The 18,702-nt window shown below is 51.2% G+C and overlaps 5 protein-coding genes across 5 annotated transcripts; 4 read left to right on the forward strand and 1 right to left on the reverse strand.

Moving 5' to 3' along the window:
- Positions 1-4,641: 4,641 nt before the first annotated feature.
- J4E82_004301 (uncharacterized protein) lies at positions 4,642-6,681 on the forward strand (the record flags this gene model as incomplete). Its single annotated transcript, XM_051730580.1, has 3 exons — positions 4,642-4,671; positions 4,723-6,157; positions 6,212-6,681. The coding sequence occupies 3 exons, from the start codon at positions 4,642-4,644 to the stop codon at positions 6,679-6,681; spliced, it is 1,935 nt and encodes a 644-aa protein (XP_051589629.1).
- A 659-nt stretch (positions 6,682-7,340) lies between these two features.
- Positions 7,341-8,774, forward strand: J4E82_004302 (uncharacterized protein; the record flags this gene model as incomplete). The annotated part of the gene is made up of 1 exon (XM_051730581.1): positions 7,341-8,774. The coding sequence occupies one exon, from the start codon at positions 7,341-7,343 to the stop codon at positions 8,772-8,774; it is 1,434 nt and encodes a 477-aa protein (XP_051589630.1).
- Positions 8,775-11,577: 2,803 nt separating this feature from the next.
- On the forward strand, positions 11,578-12,537 carry J4E82_004303 (uncharacterized protein; the record flags this gene model as incomplete). The annotated part of the gene is made up of 2 exons (XM_051730582.1): positions 11,578-12,355; positions 12,404-12,537. The coding sequence occupies 2 exons, from the start codon at positions 11,578-11,580 to the stop codon at positions 12,535-12,537; spliced, it is 912 nt and encodes a 303-aa protein (XP_051589631.1).
- Positions 12,538-14,048: 1,511 nt separating this feature from the next.
- Positions 14,049-14,930, reverse strand: J4E82_004304 (uncharacterized protein; the record flags this gene model as incomplete). Its single annotated transcript, XM_051730583.1, has 1 exon — positions 14,049-14,930. One exon carries the CDS (start codon positions 14,928-14,930, stop codon positions 14,049-14,051), a length of 882 nt encoding a protein of 293 aa, XP_051589632.1.
- A 656-nt stretch (positions 14,931-15,586) lies between these two features.
- On the forward strand, positions 15,587-18,628 carry J4E82_004305 (uncharacterized protein; the record flags this gene model as incomplete). Its single annotated transcript, XM_051730584.1, has 1 exon — positions 15,587-18,628. One exon carries the CDS (start codon positions 15,587-15,589, stop codon positions 18,626-18,628), a length of 3,042 nt encoding a protein of 1,013 aa, XP_051589633.1.
- Positions 18,629-18,702: the final 74 nt, after the last annotated feature.

Below are 18,702 nucleotides of genomic sequence, written 5' to 3' on the forward strand. Positions count from 1 at the left end.
GCGACTGAATCTCCGACAAAGTCGGAGGGTTGGGGAAGCTAGAGAATGGATTCCACCGATTGAACGTCGCCCAGAAGCCACTCAGTGAGTCGCCGAAAGACTGCGGTGCATTGTCGTCAAGACTGCCGACGTCGACGGCGAAGATGACATCTGCACCGAGACTCTTCATGTGCGTGACGGTCAAGTTGTCGATGTAACCACCATCCAAAAGCATACTACCGTTGTCACATAACGGAGGAAGTAATCCAGCAAGCGACATTGATGCGCGAACATAGCGCCAGACGTATCCGCTTGTGTGGATTTCCGAACGCGACTTGCTGATGTTGGTGGTATTGCAGTAGAATTCGAGCCAGAAGTCTTCCATTTGTGAGTTACCAAATGTCTTGAAGATACCGCGGTTGAACTCGTGGCCAGTAGTATATGAAGCAGAAGGATAAGTGAGGTCGAGTGCAAATCTCCACATGCTACCCATGCGGCCTGCAAACTTCTTCGCTCGACCATACATGGGAACGACATCCGCATCCCAAGCGTAGAGCGCACCTATGAAACTGCCGATGGATGTACCACCCACAATATCAATCGGAATACCAGCTTCCTCAAGCGCGCGGATGATACCGATCTGGGATATACCACGAGCGCCGCCGCCTCCCAACACAAGACCGACTGAGCGGCCACACAAACGTCGTGCAAGGCGATGAAAGTCACCCTTGAAAGGCGTGTCTGCTGAGTAGAGCGGCGTCTGTCGGACTTTCCTTGAAGTGTACTTCTGGATCTCAGCCTGGATGACTTGTACACGTTGCTTCAGCGCGTTTCCGAAACGTCTTCCGGCGTGATGCACAGGTTCTGAGGTTGCACGGAATGACATCTGAATATGATGGTGACTGCCATTGATCCATGGGCGGTTGCGCAGCCACTTTCTCGTCAATCCCGAAGGACAGTACCTTTCCGAATGCAGAAGCACGAGCTCTTTGCGCGCAGTCGTCTTTGTTGTCAAAAGGAATCGCTCGTACTCGCCAATATTTGGTGACGACTCAGCTAGGCCTACAAGGAGAATGCAATCCGCTTGGTTGATACACGTCTGAGTCCAGGGCGACTTGACTGGTGTATCGGCGACATAGATGACCATACCATATCTTTCCTCTAAATCGGCAAGGTATTGCGAAAGTTTGAGTTTGCCCATGCGGCTGAAGGCATGTCTTCCGAGGTGATTTAGAATGGCAGCCTGATTGAGAGATACCACACCTTGTGGCATACCAATTTGTGTGAGTGCGTTTACTAGGCGACTTCCAAAGTCTACCACTGGAATTCCAGCAGTCACCGGAAGAACAGCAACAGTACGGAGATTGACGGTGGAAGACACATTCGCCCGAGTGGCTTTTGTGCCACGCTCTTTGCTTTGTTCATGCAGTGGATCATCAACTAAAGCTCGCATTCGAGACGCGATGATCTTTGAGATCTTGATGGTGATACCGGGATGTTCCAGAGCAAGGCTGTTGAAGAGAGTCTTCGGGAACTTTGCAAGTTCTGTATCTCGAATAGCATGTAGCGATCCTGGTCGAGAGGATTCTGTGAGTACTTCAAGTTCACCAACGCTATCGCCTTGGCCGTATTCCCCAATGACCTTTACAGCGCTGCTTTCAGCGTCGCGGATGGCTCGCAATCGTCCATTCAAGACGATGTAGATAGCGTCACTCTCTTCGCCCTGATTGTAGATGACTTGACCAGCGTTTACTTGAACCCATTCTAAAGCGAAGTCGATATGCTGAATCAAACGTGGGAGGAGTGTCGTGAGACGTTTTGCTATCGTGAGTAGTACGACAGGATACCGTTCGACAATCCTCTCAATTGCTGAACGGGGCAAGAAACCTACGTAAACGTCCGTCTTAGCTGTTACATCGACAAAGGATCGGTTCGACGATACCGCTCCCAGATAGCCAGCTAATCCACCAGGCTTAGTCATAAACAGACTGCGCCTTGTCCGCTTTTTCTTACTACCATCTGCAGCAGTTCGCGAAGGAGTACCTGATCCTGCTGGGCGTGGTGACGAACCAAAAAGGTCATCTTCAGTCAAGCCAGGCCCATTTGGAAGTGTCCCTAGCACGTTGGTTTCGGGTCCGTCGTCTTCAATGGGCACGCTCACATCCAGGAATCCATCGATCACGTAGTACAAGCCAGGGTTCCTTTCTCCTTGTTCCACAAGTACGGAATCTTTGGGGAAGAAAACAATTTCCACATCGTTGACGACTTCTTCCAGTATGTTGTGTGACCCTGCAGCGCTCATGCTGGACATCCCTGATGCTGACGCTACAGACTCAGTGTCTCCGTCCCGCGAGCCCCCAGCATAAGGATCAATGAAACCAAATGCGTTCGTGAAGACAGCTTTTTGTCTTTTGGCGTCAAAGGAGACAAGCTGAGGTGATTGTTCCACCGAAGCAGTTGGCCTGGGCATGGGATTCTCCGGATTAGTGAGTCCGATAGCCTTGAACATGCACCCCAGTATAGACTCCCTAAACACTGTAGCTTCATCGATAGATTCTTGGCGGTGGAGGGTTTTGGGACGTAGCGAGGGAGACGCGAAAGGGTTGAAATTGCTGGCTTCCAGCGGTGTGCGGATGTCACGACGGTCCTGTTGATGTTGATATGGCTGAGAAAAGCTGCTACGGCCGCTGCGACCGGTTCCACGCGCCATCTGCGAGTTGGTCAACAGATCACCTGCGCTGATCCGGTCGTTGCGCGGTCCCTGGTCCGGTGATGTGATCTTGGGTAATACTTGGTTACTTATGTTAGTATTGGCCCCGCGCGCGGCGGCAAGCCGGGCCTGTGCAGCTGTTCCTCTTCTCAAGGAGACACTGGATCTCCGTCGGCGACCAGCTCCAGGGTTATGCAATGCTATTCCCTTCATGCCCTCGTCTGAGCCAATACGTTCCGTTTCCTTTGCAAACTTCTCCTTGAGTCGTTCGAGAGGAGCATCACGTAGGAACCCTGGAAGATCGTAGGTGGTGTACTTGTTCATGAGCTTTTCCGTACGGAGGACCTCATTCGTCAAACTAAGGTAAGCATGGCTGGTTGCAAGAGTAACTCTCTGGAGCCGCGTGAGGATGACCTGAACAATGTGCGCCGTCGCTTTAGGGTATATGCGCGTTAGTCGACGAAATGCAGTAGCCGGAATGATAGCGATGGTTGTGTCTACGGTTGCGCGCGCGACAATATCTGGATGGGCAGACTTGGGTTTCGCAGGACGCGAAGGTGATCCTCGAGTTTTGCTGTGCTTGATACGCTCGTCACCGAAGCCATCCAAATCCAACGATAGGGGCGGTACACTTTGAAGTCGACCGCCTGCTGTCGGACTGTTTAAAGTCGATGTTCTTCGATGCCGTATTTTGGCCTCAGGGACTTCGTGTGGAGTGTGCGGCCTCGAATCGTCGAAAGCAAAGCTACTGTTTCGCGACATGGATGGTCTTGCTTCTCGTTGAGGTGTCGCCGGCACACTTGGTCGTGGGTCTTCATCTTCGTCATGACGCAGCTTGACATCTTCTGTAAATAGAGAGAGAATGGAGAATAGCGAAGACATTGGTGCTCCATTTTTCACTTCAGTAAGAAGCTGGTAGCCCTGTCGGTGGCGGTCGCCGGGTGATCCCTCGCCCATGTCATCCTCATCAGAATCCGAATCATTCCGATTTGACTTGACAAAGATCTGAACTAAGCCATCTACTACGAGACAGAAGCCTTTCTCTTCTTCCAAGAGAATGGTCTCGCCCGCTACCAACCGGCGAGTCTGCATGGTGCGGGTCAGCTCGTGAAAGACTGGGCGCTCCAAGTAACCGAACACTTTGATCGCGCTCAAGAATTCATCAAGGTAGTTAGACAAGCCCCTTTTGGAGTCGCTCTCGGCACTGTCTGGAAAGACCTCGACTTGTGGTTCTTCACGCTGCGGCTCAGGCGGTAGTCGTGCGTACATAGTCATGTATCTATACCTTACGAAGTAGCTGACGGTAGATACAACGAAGACGACAACGAGCATCCTGTAGAAGTTTAGCTAAGCACCATGGAGAAGGCCGGCGACGTACAGAGTTGTGAAGTTCATTGTAAAGGTCAAGCTCATTGAAAAGAGCGTGAACAGCCATGTCGGTAGGGTATATGTGACCCAGTACAGAAGGGTAGGCAGTACACTGAGAATGGATAGAATAACACGCCCTAAGAGACCAAAGCTGGTCGACGGTGTAGTATCGGCGGGTTTCATGCCGAGCACAGAGTTGGATATCGCCTCTGCTGTGTTATATACAACTGCTCTGGAGACATCCGCGAGTGACCGAGACGTGGCAGTTCCTGGAACTGCCATGGAGGCCATGGTGGGCGAAGAGAGATCAGTACCGAATTCGGACCGTCACGAGCAAGTGTTTCCAGAAATTTCTAGAGTTGCTAATCTAGGGCGGTAGAGTCAGGACTCCCATGATGAGCCGTGCTGTGGGCACGTTGAAAACCGCGGGTATGTACTGGGGGACACTTGCATGTGGGGGGCCAGCTTGTGAAAGTGCGCCCGTGCATCGATTAGCGCGGAAGTCGCGAAACTCCACCGCGGTAGGCCTGGAGCTCTCACTCGCGCGCCGGAGCTTGTCAATACACCTCACCAATTGCGCCACGATGCCGCCTTTTAAAGATGACCAAATTATCGTGAGTCTCACGTGCCAGTCTCATGTAGCGTAAAAGCGCTAACCCCATCAGATCATTGCGCCTGGCTCCGAGACCACAGTCGCGCAGCTGGGCCTTCCCGAGTCCTTCACTCCAGCGCGTCTGCGCGTGAGATCGCGCATGTTCCCTGCCGAGAAGGAAGGTGAATTCGAGCCCTACAAGATTCGGAGAAAGCAGGATCAGCCCGCCGCGACGAATGGCGAACCCAAAGACGAATCGCAGGAAGAGAAGAAGCCAGCCGAAGGCGACGATGAAGTTGTTTGGGAAGAAGACCGTGTGTCAGAGGAAGGCGCGATATGGCCCATTCAACAAGGCAAAATCGTTGACTGGCCATGCTTCTTTGCCCTCATCACCCATACCTACAACTCTCTGAACCCGCCCTTCCACACACCGATCCTGCTTATCACCCAACCGGCGTGGACCCCACGCGAGCACGAGAAACTCACCCAGTTCTTCTTCGAGAAATTCAAGGTGCCAGCTTTCGGACTGATGGATGCGGCACTAGCGACGACATGGGCATATGGCGTACATACAGCGACAGTCATCGATGTGGGCAAAGACAAAGCAGACATCACTGCTGTGAGCGAGTTCATCCCGCACACACAGGGCAGGGTCATCTCCTTGGAGGGTTGCGGAGGCGAAGCCTTCACTCAAGGGCTTTTGTCTAAACTGAAATCCAAGGGACTCAACCGCGATATGTGTGAGCAACTCAAGAGGTCGCCGATTTGCGAGCTGTTACCTCCGGGAACACCTTTACCAGGACCGGGAGATGCCCCCACAAAGGACGCCCCTACAAACCCTGCAGCAGTTGCCTCGACCGGTGCGACTGGACCTGGCCCAGCTGCAGCAGCCTCGATCGGGAACGTGCCACGAGGCCCTGGCATAGATACAGAAGTTGGCGAAGACACTAGTCTCGAAGAGAGCGAAGGTGTCTTGGACGTGGCAAGCATTGTGGCCGGCGGCAAGATGTCTGAGTACCTCGCCAAGAAGGAGAAGGAGAAGCAGGAGAAGGCCAATGCAAAGAAGAAGGGTGGTCCGGCCCCGACAGCCAATAAGCCGGTCAGGTTACCTAATTCCCGACTGGAGAAGGCCACATTCTTGTACGAGGACCACGCGCTTCTGGACACCTTGAAGAACATGAACCTCAATACCCAGGAGATGGCAGATGCGAAGGGCGCCCTGGACGAAGGCCCAAACAGAAAAGGACAAGAGAACGGGGAGAATGGCGACCCTGCTTCTGCAACTGAAGCAAACGGTACTGGTGAATCTGGTCCTACCGGTAAACGAACAGGATCAATAAGACGCGAGATTGAGGTTGGCACCGAGCGATTCATGGCTGATGGTGATGGTACATTGGAGAAGATTGCAGATGCCGTGCACAGGGCTATATCGTCTATTGACGAGGTTGGCAAAAGAAGTGACCTATGGGAACAGCTCATCGTGTGTGGCAATGGATCAAAGCTGCGAGGTAAGTTTCGACCTTGTTCTGATTGTTACAACGCGTATGCTAACATCTACATAGGCTTCAAGGAGTCCCTGCTCCAGACGATCCAGACCAAGTATCTGGTCTCGCCCTCTTCTGCCACGATTTTCACATCTGAGATCCCATCCAATGTCTCAACGCCTCTTGGAACCGGAGCGAACACACCGCAGCCCCAGCTCGGCCCCCACGGCGGCTCGCAAGTCAATCCGCTCCTGCTTGCAGCAACAACCGCGCAGACACAACACATGATGCCCCATGGAGGCATTCCTGGCATGTCGGGCAACACCCACTCATCGCACGGCCAAACGCCCACTACGATCAAGTTCATCAAGCCACCGGAGTATTTCCCCGAATTCAAAGACGTCGGTTTCGACGAGTCGGCCTTCCTAGGTGCTCAGGTCGCAGCAAAGGTCATCTTCGTAGTCGACCAGGGTCAAAGTAAGGGCTACATGACACGCCCTGACTACAACGACCAGGGACCACAAGGTATCCATGACTACAGCCTGTAGTTTAGGAGATGAATTAGCAATGTGTTACTTTTCAAACCAGCCATTTTGGAGTTTAGGCACGGTTATGGATATCCCGGCGTTGCCAAAAAGGAAAGCTTGGGGTAAAGTTTGGTCCAACAGGCGATTGCACATGTGTAGCGATAGGCGAGCGACGCATCGCGAGATGCAACCCTTCAAATTCATTTTCATGACCACTTACAAGCCACCTCTTTCGTTTTCGCCTCGACAAGATTGTGGAAGTGAAACGCCCATTTGTTGCTTCTGCTAATTGGCATCGGAGTACGCCGATCGCCCTGGCGGCTTCGCTCCGCTCCCCACGTGCTAGACATTAGCGAGCAGCTAACCGGATCTAGCCGTCCTTACCTATGGCAACTGATACAGATAAGTACTGCCTGTGCCACCCGGCTCCTGTTGCTCTTGTCTTGATCGTCTTCTTGATTCTTATGCCAAACTTCTGACGGCCCCTATTTGTGCGAATCTTGAATACGTTACGCTTACATCCCTTATCACAGAGTTCTCCACTTGGATCCGCGTCTCGGTACCTGCTCCGATCTATTGCCGCGGCTAGAACACGTCTTCACTTCTACGAGCTGGAAAGCCGAAACTTGTTGCTTGAAGAGGAGGAATTTCTGAACAGCAAAAGACATACAAACTTCAACATGGCAGCATCAGCACCGATATCGAAATCCATCTACATCGGCCCCTTTGTTCACAGTAAATCACTCTCTGAACTTGAGATCCAAGAACATGGCGCAATCGGCGTAGATGAAGATGGCATAATCCGTTTTGTCGAACGGAATCTACAAGATGGTAGCCTTTCCAATCTGATCCAGCAGAAGGGAGATGACTGGACTGATGCGCAGATTGTTGAGATAAATGGATCTGGTTTCTTCTTCCCCGGCTTTATAGATACACACGTCCACGCACCTCAACATCCCAATACCGGTCTTTTCGGAAAGACTACGCTGCTAGATTGGTTACAAAAGTACACCTTTCCCATGGAATCTTCGTTCAAGAACGTTCCTCTCGCACACCGTGTGTATCAGAATTTCGTTTCGCGGACATTATCGCATGGCACAACGACTGCTGCATACTTCGCCACGATCCATGTGCCAGCCACCAACGCCCTCGCAGATATATGTCTGAAGCGAGGCCAAAGAGCCCTGGTTGGCAGGGTGTGTATGAACAGCGACCTAAGCCCCGAGTACTACAGAGACGAGAGTGTAGAGAGCAGTTATGCCGATTCAAAAGCTAGTATCGACTACATACGCTCCATCGATCCAAAGGGCGAGATCGTGAAACCCATCATCACACCCCGTTTTGCGCCTAGCTGTACAACAGATTGTCTCTCCGCTATGGGTAGACTAGCGAAAGAGACGGATGCGCATGTTCAAACGCACATTTCGGAGAACAAAGGCGAGATTGAGCTTGTCAAGGAGTTATTCCCGGAGAGTAAGAGCTACACGGATGTGTACGAGACACATGGGTTGTTGACAGATAAAACGATCTTGGCGCATGCAGTGCATCTTTCAGACGAGGAGAGGAAGCTGATTTTGGAGCGGAAGAGCAAGATCTCTCATTGCCCAGCATCAAATACGGCTATAACCTCTGGATGTGCACCCATCAGATCACTGCTCGATGAAGGACATACAATCGGTCTTGGAACGGATGTTTCGGGTGGTAACTCGCCATCGATATTGGAGAATGTGCGACAGGCGATATGGGTGTCGCGACATCTGTGTATCCAAACTTCGAGCGATTCTGTGAAACTCTCGACGGAGGAAGCTTTGTATCTCGCTACGAGAGGCGGTGCAGCGGTTGTAGGGATGGAAGAGAAGGTTGGCGGGTTTGAGGTTGGGAAGGAATGGGATGCGCAGATGATCAGCCTCGGCGTTGTTAGTGAGGAAGGTTGCCAGGATGGTGCGTTTGAAGAGGGTCCGGTGGACGTATTTGGATGGGAGAGCTGGTCGGATAAGGTGGAGAAGTGGGTGTACAGTGGTGATGATCGGAACACGGTGGCGGTATGGGTGAAGGGTCGGCTTGTACATCGAACAAGTCGGTATCCTGGTGTCATGAGAGACGCAACACCTTGATCCGATGTAATATTCATGCTTACAGCTTCTTTGGGCTCGAACTGAATCGAATTGATCATTCCGTAGTTTGCCTTCCATAGTTTGCATGCCTCCCTGTGCTGAAACAAGTCGCGCTTCCGACGCGCTTGACATGACTGTAAAACGTTTTGTCGTGGTTTGTGGATACCTCAATCGAATCGAATTGATTACTTCGTAATTCGTACGCTCCAGCGTGCTGCGGCAAGCTGGTTGTCGAGCTCCCACCAAGCCCACCTGACACCCAAAGCGTCCGACATGATCATAGCACATTCTCTTATGGTGCTGGTTTCCCGCTGTGGCGTGCAAGCCCAGGTGTAATGCAGTAGTTTGATGAGCAGTTCCTGAGGTTTAATGTTGTAGTCGATGTCGAAGCCGGCTCCATCTCTCACTAGCCCCCACACTCCATAGACTTTATCGAGTATATTTGTTGCTTTGAGATCACAAAAGGAAACCAAATGCTCGATTTGAGTTGCGTAGTCTTTGCCTGCATGATACGACAGTCGTGCACGAATGAGCTTGCTCGCGCTAGAAGTTTTGAAGTCGGTAATGATGTCTGGGAAGTCTGTCGCTCGAAGATGCTGTAGGTCATTGTTCAGATTCTCCAACGCGCGCCAATCGCATTGCCTCGATCCACAAAATACCACAAGGACTTTTGCTACAAACATCTCCTGTACAATCCAAATCCTAGACCAATACGGTCTGTTATAGAGCTTCAATACAGCTTCTGCTTGCTTTCTGCTCCAGGGAAATTCTCCCGGCTTCTGTCCAACGATTATCTGTGCAGCTGCGTGGTCGTAGTGGGCCTCAGGGTAGCCGGCAATTTCACTTGATTTTAGTCCAGAGATTATCTTAGACTCCATACAATCGTAGTAAGCCTCTGGGTAATAAGGACTTTCTCCTGATAGTTGTCCAAGGGTTGTCTGCGCAGCCATGTGGTCGTGGTAAGCCTTGGTATACTGTATACTGTTGTGCCAAGGGTGAGGGGTAACTTCCACAAGTTGTGACCGTTGGCTCAAAAAGTCCATAGCTATGTCGCTGGTCGACTGTCTATCTGCATCGCCCAGCCAGATTGAGACAGACTGGGCATTGCTGTAGATATGTCGCATCATTTGGACCTGATGATTACGCTCCAAAACACTCTCTTGATCAATGCAGATAGCATCAATCCAGTACACGCAGAATCGCTCTTGTAGGCGCATCTCCTCTAGGAATGACCAGAGGCTGTAGCCAACCGGGAATGACACCCCATTGAGCTCGATATTCTTTGGTTTTACTTTTGGGCCCCAGGTGTAGGATAACGCTGTGTATGGTGGCGGATTTGAGTCGAACGCGTAGGTGCAAAGGGTGCACCTGATAGGATCAGAGCGCTTGCTGGGATGCAATTCGACCAATCTAAACTCCCGGCTTCCCTCATGCCGACTGAGCGTCGCGTCGGCGTAAGGACCGCTCATGCTGGCAAGTGTTATCTGAATATATAGGCTGATGATTACGACTCCTTTTCGTTCGAGCATACAAATGCTGATGTATGCAAAGACGTCCTGGAGGTACTCCCAAAGCACTGAGCGGGTAAGGAATCGCGAATGCGAGACGATCGCGTTACCCTCGCATGGTTGTGCAACGGGGAGCTTGACTAAGAACGTGTGAAGGCTTATTGAGCATGGACTTTCTGAATAATTCACATAAAATGACACGGCTTGAGTGATGGGAAGTGATGAAGTAGTAGACAGATATGAACCATGAAACAGAAAAAAGGGAGCATAGGGCGCGGATGCAGCAAGTGACTATGTTGAACAAAGCTGCAGATATTATTGGTGCAGCCATGCCAGCCGTGAAGCATATGGCGCAGTGATCAGGCTATGAGAGGTGCTGGTCTCGACAGCCACAAGAGAGCTGAAGTGGGGCTGAGCTTAGACCTTCACGCGATCGTCTCAGCTGAGCGAGCTCATGCGACTGCGCGCATCGTCGGGAACCTCTGCAATACAAGGCTCACAAGTTGACAGGGAGATGATCTGGCTTCAACGGTGACGAGTGTTGTAGTGTGGGAAGGTTTGTTTGTGAGTGGACAGCGCACAATTTTGAGCGCAGCGGTGGCGAGACTGTGCCGGAAAGTACACGTGATGTGGCTCGAAGTCTCACTCAGGGCTGCAACCTTCATTGGTGAGCCATATCAACCTCCAAAGACATGACAACGCGATCAGGCACGTCTCTAGGCAGCCCTAAAGGGGTTGAGGTGGGTTGGAGTCTAGAACCTTCCCGCGAGGTCCTGCCGTTCCAGCTGGACTCACCATCGCGATTACTACGACGCGACATCCTCACATGAATGGAGCGCATGTATAGGCATCGTGGATGGAAAACTGAGTACGTGTGCGCTCGCATCTTCGCCTGCCTCACGGAGAAATTTCCTGCGGCACCTGCCGACGGCTCAGCACGCACCGTTCTCTGTTCATAACACGGGAAGCCGCGTGCGACTGAAACGCCCAGCCTCATGTGGATGGTATCCACGAAACAAACGTAGCAATTCTCTCCTCGAGCACGAATCTTGCATTACGAAATGAGGATTCAGAACAATCCTGCTTCGGTTTGTAATGTCCGATTAGACCCACCACTCATAGGGCGCAACAGGGTCACGATCGTACATGAATTAATACGAATTACGGATGTACAAACAATATAGTATAATAGGGTTGAGCTACAGTCTCTTGGTAAAAGAGAATACCAACCACTTACATTCGTTTCGTTTCTGCTTTCTACGTTAACTTCATTGTCATTCGTTTAGAAAATCACCATGGTGAACTTCAATTCCATCGTCGCATTTTCGACATTTGGTCTGGGTGCGCTGGCACACCCAACCATCAAGCACATTGACAGGCGCTTCTGCTCCCTCGAGGAACGCAGCGTCTTTGCCCGTGCCGAAGACCTTACTTCCCGCGCCACTATCCCCAAAGCGACAACATGGAATCCGCCCTCTAGCATGACCACTGGTTTGGATCAGGTCTGGAAGCAGACTATGAAGGAGAATCCGCAAGGCCTCCAGGACAAGAACTGGATCACCGACCAATGGATCGCCAACAACGGCAGTATCAACTACTGCGTTCGCTGGAACCACTCAGGCAAAAGCACTGCGACTGCGCGTGCCTCTACTGTCAAAGCCCTACAGCGCTCGATGCAGAAGTGGTTCGATATACTCGTTGGATTCGAAGGCTTCCCGCTCACTGAACTCAACGTCGACGTTGTTGGCTACGCCGTCAAGAATAAGAACCTCATCGAAGGCGACACCACCGGTCTCGACATCTATACTACAGCTGATGCCGACGGTGTACCTGAGTGCGACGTCCGCTGCTACCGCGGCGCTCATCTCGATGGCGATTTGAGTCAGTGCCCTGGCGGTGAGGCCAGCCGTTACGACATCAGCCTCTGGCTCGACGAGAGTCTTGAAGGTCAGATGGGTGGTTATGGATACAACTGGGGCCAGGAGATTGGTCCGGACTACTTCCTCAACAACATCGATGAGGAGAACATCCACATCCTGCTTCACGAGATGGGCCACGGTCTTGGTCTTCTAGGTATGTTGCGTACCTATCTTTTAAGAGTTAATACTAACGTTGAACTAGACTTCTACGACTGGGTACCCCAGGGCCAGACCAACTTCATTATGATGGCTGGTAGCGCGATGGAGATTACCGAGTTTGATGCTTGGATGCTAAGGGACTGGTGGAGGAAGTTGAAGGCGGAGCGCAAGTGGTAAGCCATTACGCTTACGGTCTCACCGGTACATCGCGCATACATGCGATAGGAGATTTATGGTTCGTAGTTATCTGCAGCGTCCAGTATCTCGAAGAGAAGGGGTTGGTTCTGTTCTTGTGAATATTTTTATAGCTCGTTATGTTATATAAGCTTTCAATTGTGGTTAACCTCGAAGACTTTAGTAAATTTGATGATCAGATTAGATTGAGCTTTCCACTGCGCACGGATTCTTGGGTGGAAGCCTCGCCGTCCATCAACCCGTAAACAAAACAGTCACCTATCAACCGAAAACCATCTTTCACAGATGTATCACCATGAGCAGAGGAGACTCCATCACTATCCCCCATTTGTCCATCTCCTCGGACTATGAATGGAACTTTGCTGCCCTTAAACACGTACACTCTATCACCTTCAACAGTCGTTCTTGGGCCTATGCCCATGTACCCGGTGCTTGTGAGAAAGAAGCGCCGGGAGGCTGTCACAGTCTTGAGGGCGTGGTGGATTCCAGATATGCCTTCGTCGAGATTAAAGGGCGCCGTGCGATCGATAGTGTCTCGTGAGATACAACGAGACCACATTCTCCACGCTTCATATGCGTCATGATCGTCACTTGTAGCTCGACGGTAAGAGCCTTTCGTCCCGTGAGCATTCGGAGCAGCGCCCGTATATATTAGGTCTCCGATCAATGTCCGCCAGAAAACATCTTCGCAAGGCTCTCCAGTAGGATAAATCTTGTCGACTCGTTCGAAGAGTTTGGTAAGCAGCTTCCATGTACGTATCACGGCGCATGTGTCATTGATCTGTGTATGTCGGCTGACTTCGCCAACCGTCGAGACATGATCAATATACAGAGCATCGACCTCCAACACGTGATTCTCTGGGTGGTAAAGGAAAGCGCCTTCATGCTTGTCGCTAGCGTTGTACAAGTGCAAGGATCCAACTCTTTCTATCTCGGTTGGAAGGCATGGAAGTGACCAGTCCATCACCCAGGACGGGAGGCCTTCCAGTCTTTTTCGATTGAGGACAGCTTCAAGATCTCCTGCAAGGACTGATAGTGAACCTGCTCTTAACAGGTTGCTCAATGTGGTTTGAGTAAACGTCGTCGCAGCATCGTTGCTATAATCGGGAACTAGAGCTGGTAATTCTTGCCAATCTGTGGTGAGTCCAAAAAGAGCGAAAATTTTATCTCGTTTGTCGGTCGCTTGTAGAGGCCTAAATTTCCATAATAGATCTAACAACGTCGCGTTGTCTAAGCTGCTATGATGACGAAGTCTTGTTTCCTCGATGCGAAGCACGAAATCGCTGAATCGATCCAAGATATCTTGACCATGGCGCGTGCCAGCTAAGTCCAGACATAGCATGTGACGCTGTTGGACATAGTTCACAGCGGCTTTAGCAAACATTGACCATGGTGCCGAAAGCGGGCCGTAATGTACTGTGGCATTTCTTGAGAGTACGGTCTCTTGAACCACCCAAATTCGCTGCCACTAGCATTTATATCGTCAGCTTGTGTCAGATGATGAGATCGGAGAGAGGCACCCAAGCCATGCTCATCAACTTTGCGAGACCTTCCCATACCCTAAGAGACAGCAGTTGACGCCAATGGGCGTTTGTGACTGTGAATGCATGCCTCCTGGGATGTTCGATCTGATCCAATATAGTGGCTTTGTTGCGATCCAGTAATTTAAGTAGAGGATACAAAGTACCTTCGGCAAAATCCTGGATCAAACAAAACGCACCAAAGATGTCCGGCCCTGGACGTGTCGAAGACACTGCAGAAGCAGCGGATTGCTCTGCTGTGCACGAACCCTCGAAATCGAGGATGAACGAATTCCGTAGCAAATGATCGTTTGAATCACCTTTCCATGCTATTCTAGAAGTAGGATCGTTCGAGAAGCAGGCAACAACTTCCTCATTAGGCATTGGTTCGCCTAGCCAAATAACCGTCTCGCGACTGTTGCTGTATATTTCACCCATCATGCCCACCTGTTGAGTACGCTCCAGAGGATCTGCTTGGTTTATACACAGAGCATCAGCCCAAAGCAGAACTGTATGGTCAGGCCGTCGAAGTTTGCGCAGAGCCGTGAATAGATTCCGGGAGATTGGAACAGGTTTTCCATTGCATGATATCAGTACTTGACGGGCGACACCTTCAGAACCCCACGTGTACGAGATGGTGATATAACGCCTTCGAACCCGTGCAATGGAGGCTACTTGGAGCTCCGCACAGACATCATCTTCCCAGGTGCCGGGTTGGAGATGCAGCACACGGATCGTACGCGATTTGGCATCGAGTGGTACATAGATGTCGCTGGTAGTCTTCTTGGAGCGTCTTTTGAACTTTGACACGATGCGTTGAGCCATGGTTGTGAATGAAGTATGGATTGTAATCATTCAGCTGAGAAAGTTACATGGTTGCGGTTCGTAATCGCTTGACTCAGCCACTGACAGAGCGGGGCGCTGGAATTGGGGTAGCGGCCATCTCGACACCCGAAGCTGACAGTCGTGGCCCCGGAATCTCGTGGTGGTCATAACTCTGACCTCCTCGGAACATTGCTGATCTGCACTATCGACATTCGATGAATGATGGGGTGACAAATTTAGCGTTGATTTGAATGTCAGCCATGACGTCATTCGCGCACGATCCCGAATGTTCCGTGTCTTGTGGCCTCGAGCGCTTGAGATCGACGCGTCTCCATCACGCGGCAGATGGCGCTTCCAATGGCCAACTTACTCAACGACATTGTTTTGAGACTGTCTTCTGTTTAACAGTAATAGATTGAATTCGCACTACAAAGATGGCGCACGAAGGGCCTAGCGTCCGCGAAACAAGCTTGTGACGAGCTATCGGAACAGCTAGCTCGTGCTTAGCGGTGTGGAAAAAGGTAAGAAAGACGAACGGGTGGCGCCCCGTGGGCGTCTCCGTGCCAGCTATGTGAATGATCGACATGCCTTTGTACCTTGTTTTAAAGCTGGCATGCCTCAGACGCGTCGGGAATTGCTCCGTTATCAGGACTCTATTCTTCTCTTGATAGTAGGATATGCTGTTGATGAACTTCCGTCAATCTGCAGTCGCGCTTTTAGCTTCCGCGCGCCTGGTTCTGACTTCCACCAGCAGCGAGCATGACCAGTTCAAAGACGTGACTTGGGATGACCAGAATTGGGTTATAGCGACACATGCTCTGGATCAAGGCCACTACCAATCGCGCTTGACGCTCGCAAATGGTTACTTTGGCGTTAATGTGGCATCCGCAGGTCCTTTTTTCGAAGTCGACGAGCCAGTAAATGGCGACGTCATAAGCGGATGGCCATTGTTCAGCAGACGACAGACTTTCTCGACGATCGCAGGCTTCTGGAACAGCCAACCACGAACAAACGGATCAAACTACCCTTGGCTATATCAGTATGGGTGGGAAAGCTTTACTGCAGGTATTCCACACTCGAGCGGCCTGGCTGTTGAAGCGAACGGCCATTTCTTGAATGCGTCGGTCAATCCCGACCACATTTCGGATTTCGTATCGAATCTGGACGTAAAAGCTGGAATAGCGAGCTGGCGATATAACTGGAAGCCGGGAGGCTCCGGAGACGGAACTGTCGATGTGGACTATCAGATGTTCGTGCACAAGCTTTACGTCAACAAAGCAGCTGTCAGGCTAAGACTTACGGCGACGCGCGATCTGAATGTAACGGTCTACGATGTTTTAGACGGTGATTGCGCTGTTCGCTCAGACTTTGTCGACAAGAAGTTCGAGGAAGATACCCCTACGATTTGGTCTGCTGTCAGCCCCGGAAACATTACCGACGTCAAGGCCTACGTATATTCGACTTTAGGTGGTAGTGACTGGGTCAACCTTACTTCTCGTAGCAGAGTAGCAGAGGGAGTCTTTAGCGGTGGCAATGGCTCAAGCATTGCCCAGTCGCTGCCCGTTGAGTTAGTCGCTTTCCGTCCCACCGAAATCACGAAGTTCATTGGAGTCGCGTCGACCGATGCCTTCCCAGATCCGCAGAGCATAGCGCGCAACGCTTCACTTTCCGGCGCTGAAGAGGGCTACTACAAGCTGGTTCACTCTCATATAGAGGAATGGGAGTCGATTCTAACACCAGACTCGGTCGATGATTACCACCTGCCGAATGGATCTCTGCCTGAGGATCCAGACGTGCGGGAGCTGCATATCATGGCGCGAACCAACCCTTTCTACTTATTGTCAAACATGGTCGGACCGAATGCTATAGCTACGGCTAACAACAACACGAAGCTCGACATCTACAGCATACCAGTTTGCGGGTTGGGCTCAGACTGCTATGGAGGTATGATTTTCTGGGATGCAGACGTATGGATGGCACCTGGGGTGCAAGTATCGCATCCGCAGCATGCCCAGAACGTTATCAAATATCGTGTGGAGCACTTCGACCAAGCGCAACGTAATGTCGAAACTGCGTACCAATCGAGCAAAAACCAAACAGGCAGGTTCACGCCTGGAGGGGCTGTATATCCATGGACAAGCGGACGATTCGGTAACTGTACCGGAACTGGCGCTTGCTTTGATTACGAATATCATCTCAACGGAGATATTAGTCTCGCCATGAACAACCACTTGATCATCACTGGAGACGAAGAATACTTCAACGACACCCTGCTACCAATCTCGAACGCCATCGCGCATTTCTTTGGCCAATTGCTGGACTTCAACGAAACCTCTGGCGCGTATGAGCTGTGGAATGCTACCGATCCGGACGAGTATGCTAACCAGGTCAACAACATTGGGTTTACTACGGCACTCATGCAACGTCACTTTCTTGAGACAAACGAGTTCAATAGCTGGTTCGGACGCAGTCCCAACGCTAGCTGGGCGGATAAGGCTTCCAAGATGCGACTTCCAATCAATGAGAAGGCCGGCATCATTGTTGAGTATACTGGCATGAATGGGTCAGTAGCCGTCAAGCAGGCCGATGTTGTTCTGGTGGACGATCTGCTACATTACCCCAACCCCTACAGCCTGTCCAATCTGGACTATTACGCGGCAAAGCAGTCTCTCGATGGTCCTGCGATGACTTACTCTTCGTTTGCTGTTGTCGCGAACGAAGTGTCGCCATCCGGATGCTCGAGCTTTACGTACGACGTATACTCCTCTTCGCCGTACGTCCGCGCGCCTTGGTATCAGTATTCCGAGCAACTCATCGATAACGTTGAGGAGAATGGGGGAACACACCCTGCATTCCCTTTCCTAACTGGTATGGGTGGAACCAACCGCGTCGGTATCTTTGGTTACCTTGGCCTGGGTCTATACTACGATAGACTAGACATTGACCCCACGCTGCCGCCACAGATACCATACCTGAACTACCGTACCTTTTACTGGATGGGTCACGGCATTAACGCTACCTCTAATTCAACACATACGACGTTAGCACGTCTGCCACGAGAGAACTACACTCTGCCCTCAGCAAACGCGACGTACTTCGACAAGCCCATCCCCGTCACGATCGGTACCCGCAGCGGACGCGACAACACAACATACGAGCTTGGAGACGAGCCAATTGTAATCCGTAACCGAGCAATGGGCGAAACCCTTACTGTGGGCGGGAACATACTCCAGTGCAAAGCCCTGCTGCCACCTCCACAGGGAAACAAGCCTGGCCAATTTCCAATTGCAGCCATCGACGGTGCCGCAAGCACGAAATGGCAACCTGAACTCGCCAACACCACGAGCTACCTGACCGTGGATCTTGGTACCTCATCTTTCTACCCAGTGAATAAAGTTGTAATGGACTGGGGTAACCAGCCACCCTCACACTTCGAAGTTTACTTTTCCAATAGTACTCTACCACCATTCGAAAGCCAGTCGGGATCTGATTCTGATTCTGATGTAAGGAACGTGGCGGCAGGAGATGTAGAGATCAGTGCGCCTTGGGATCCGGTTACTGCTTATGAGATCAAGACGTATATTGGCAATCAGACAAATGTCAGCCTGGAGCAGAGTGTTTGGAGCGGACGTTATGCGCACTTGGGTATTCGGGGCAATTTGTTCGCCGAGAACGCTACTGATGGTGGGACGGTTGCGGAATGGAGTTTGGTTCAAGAGGGGTATTGAGCGATAGAGTCTGATGTCTGATGAACACTATGCTAGATATACAAGAAAGATTAGACTTCTGAAATCGCGTAGGA

Source organism: Alternaria postmessia (assembly GCF_024291825.1).
Source record: "Alternaria postmessia strain BMP 2775 chromosome Unknown scaffold_20, whole genome shotgun sequence".
Lineage (NCBI taxonomy): Eukaryota > Fungi > Ascomycota > Dothideomycetes > Pleosporales > Pleosporaceae > Alternaria > Alternaria postmessia.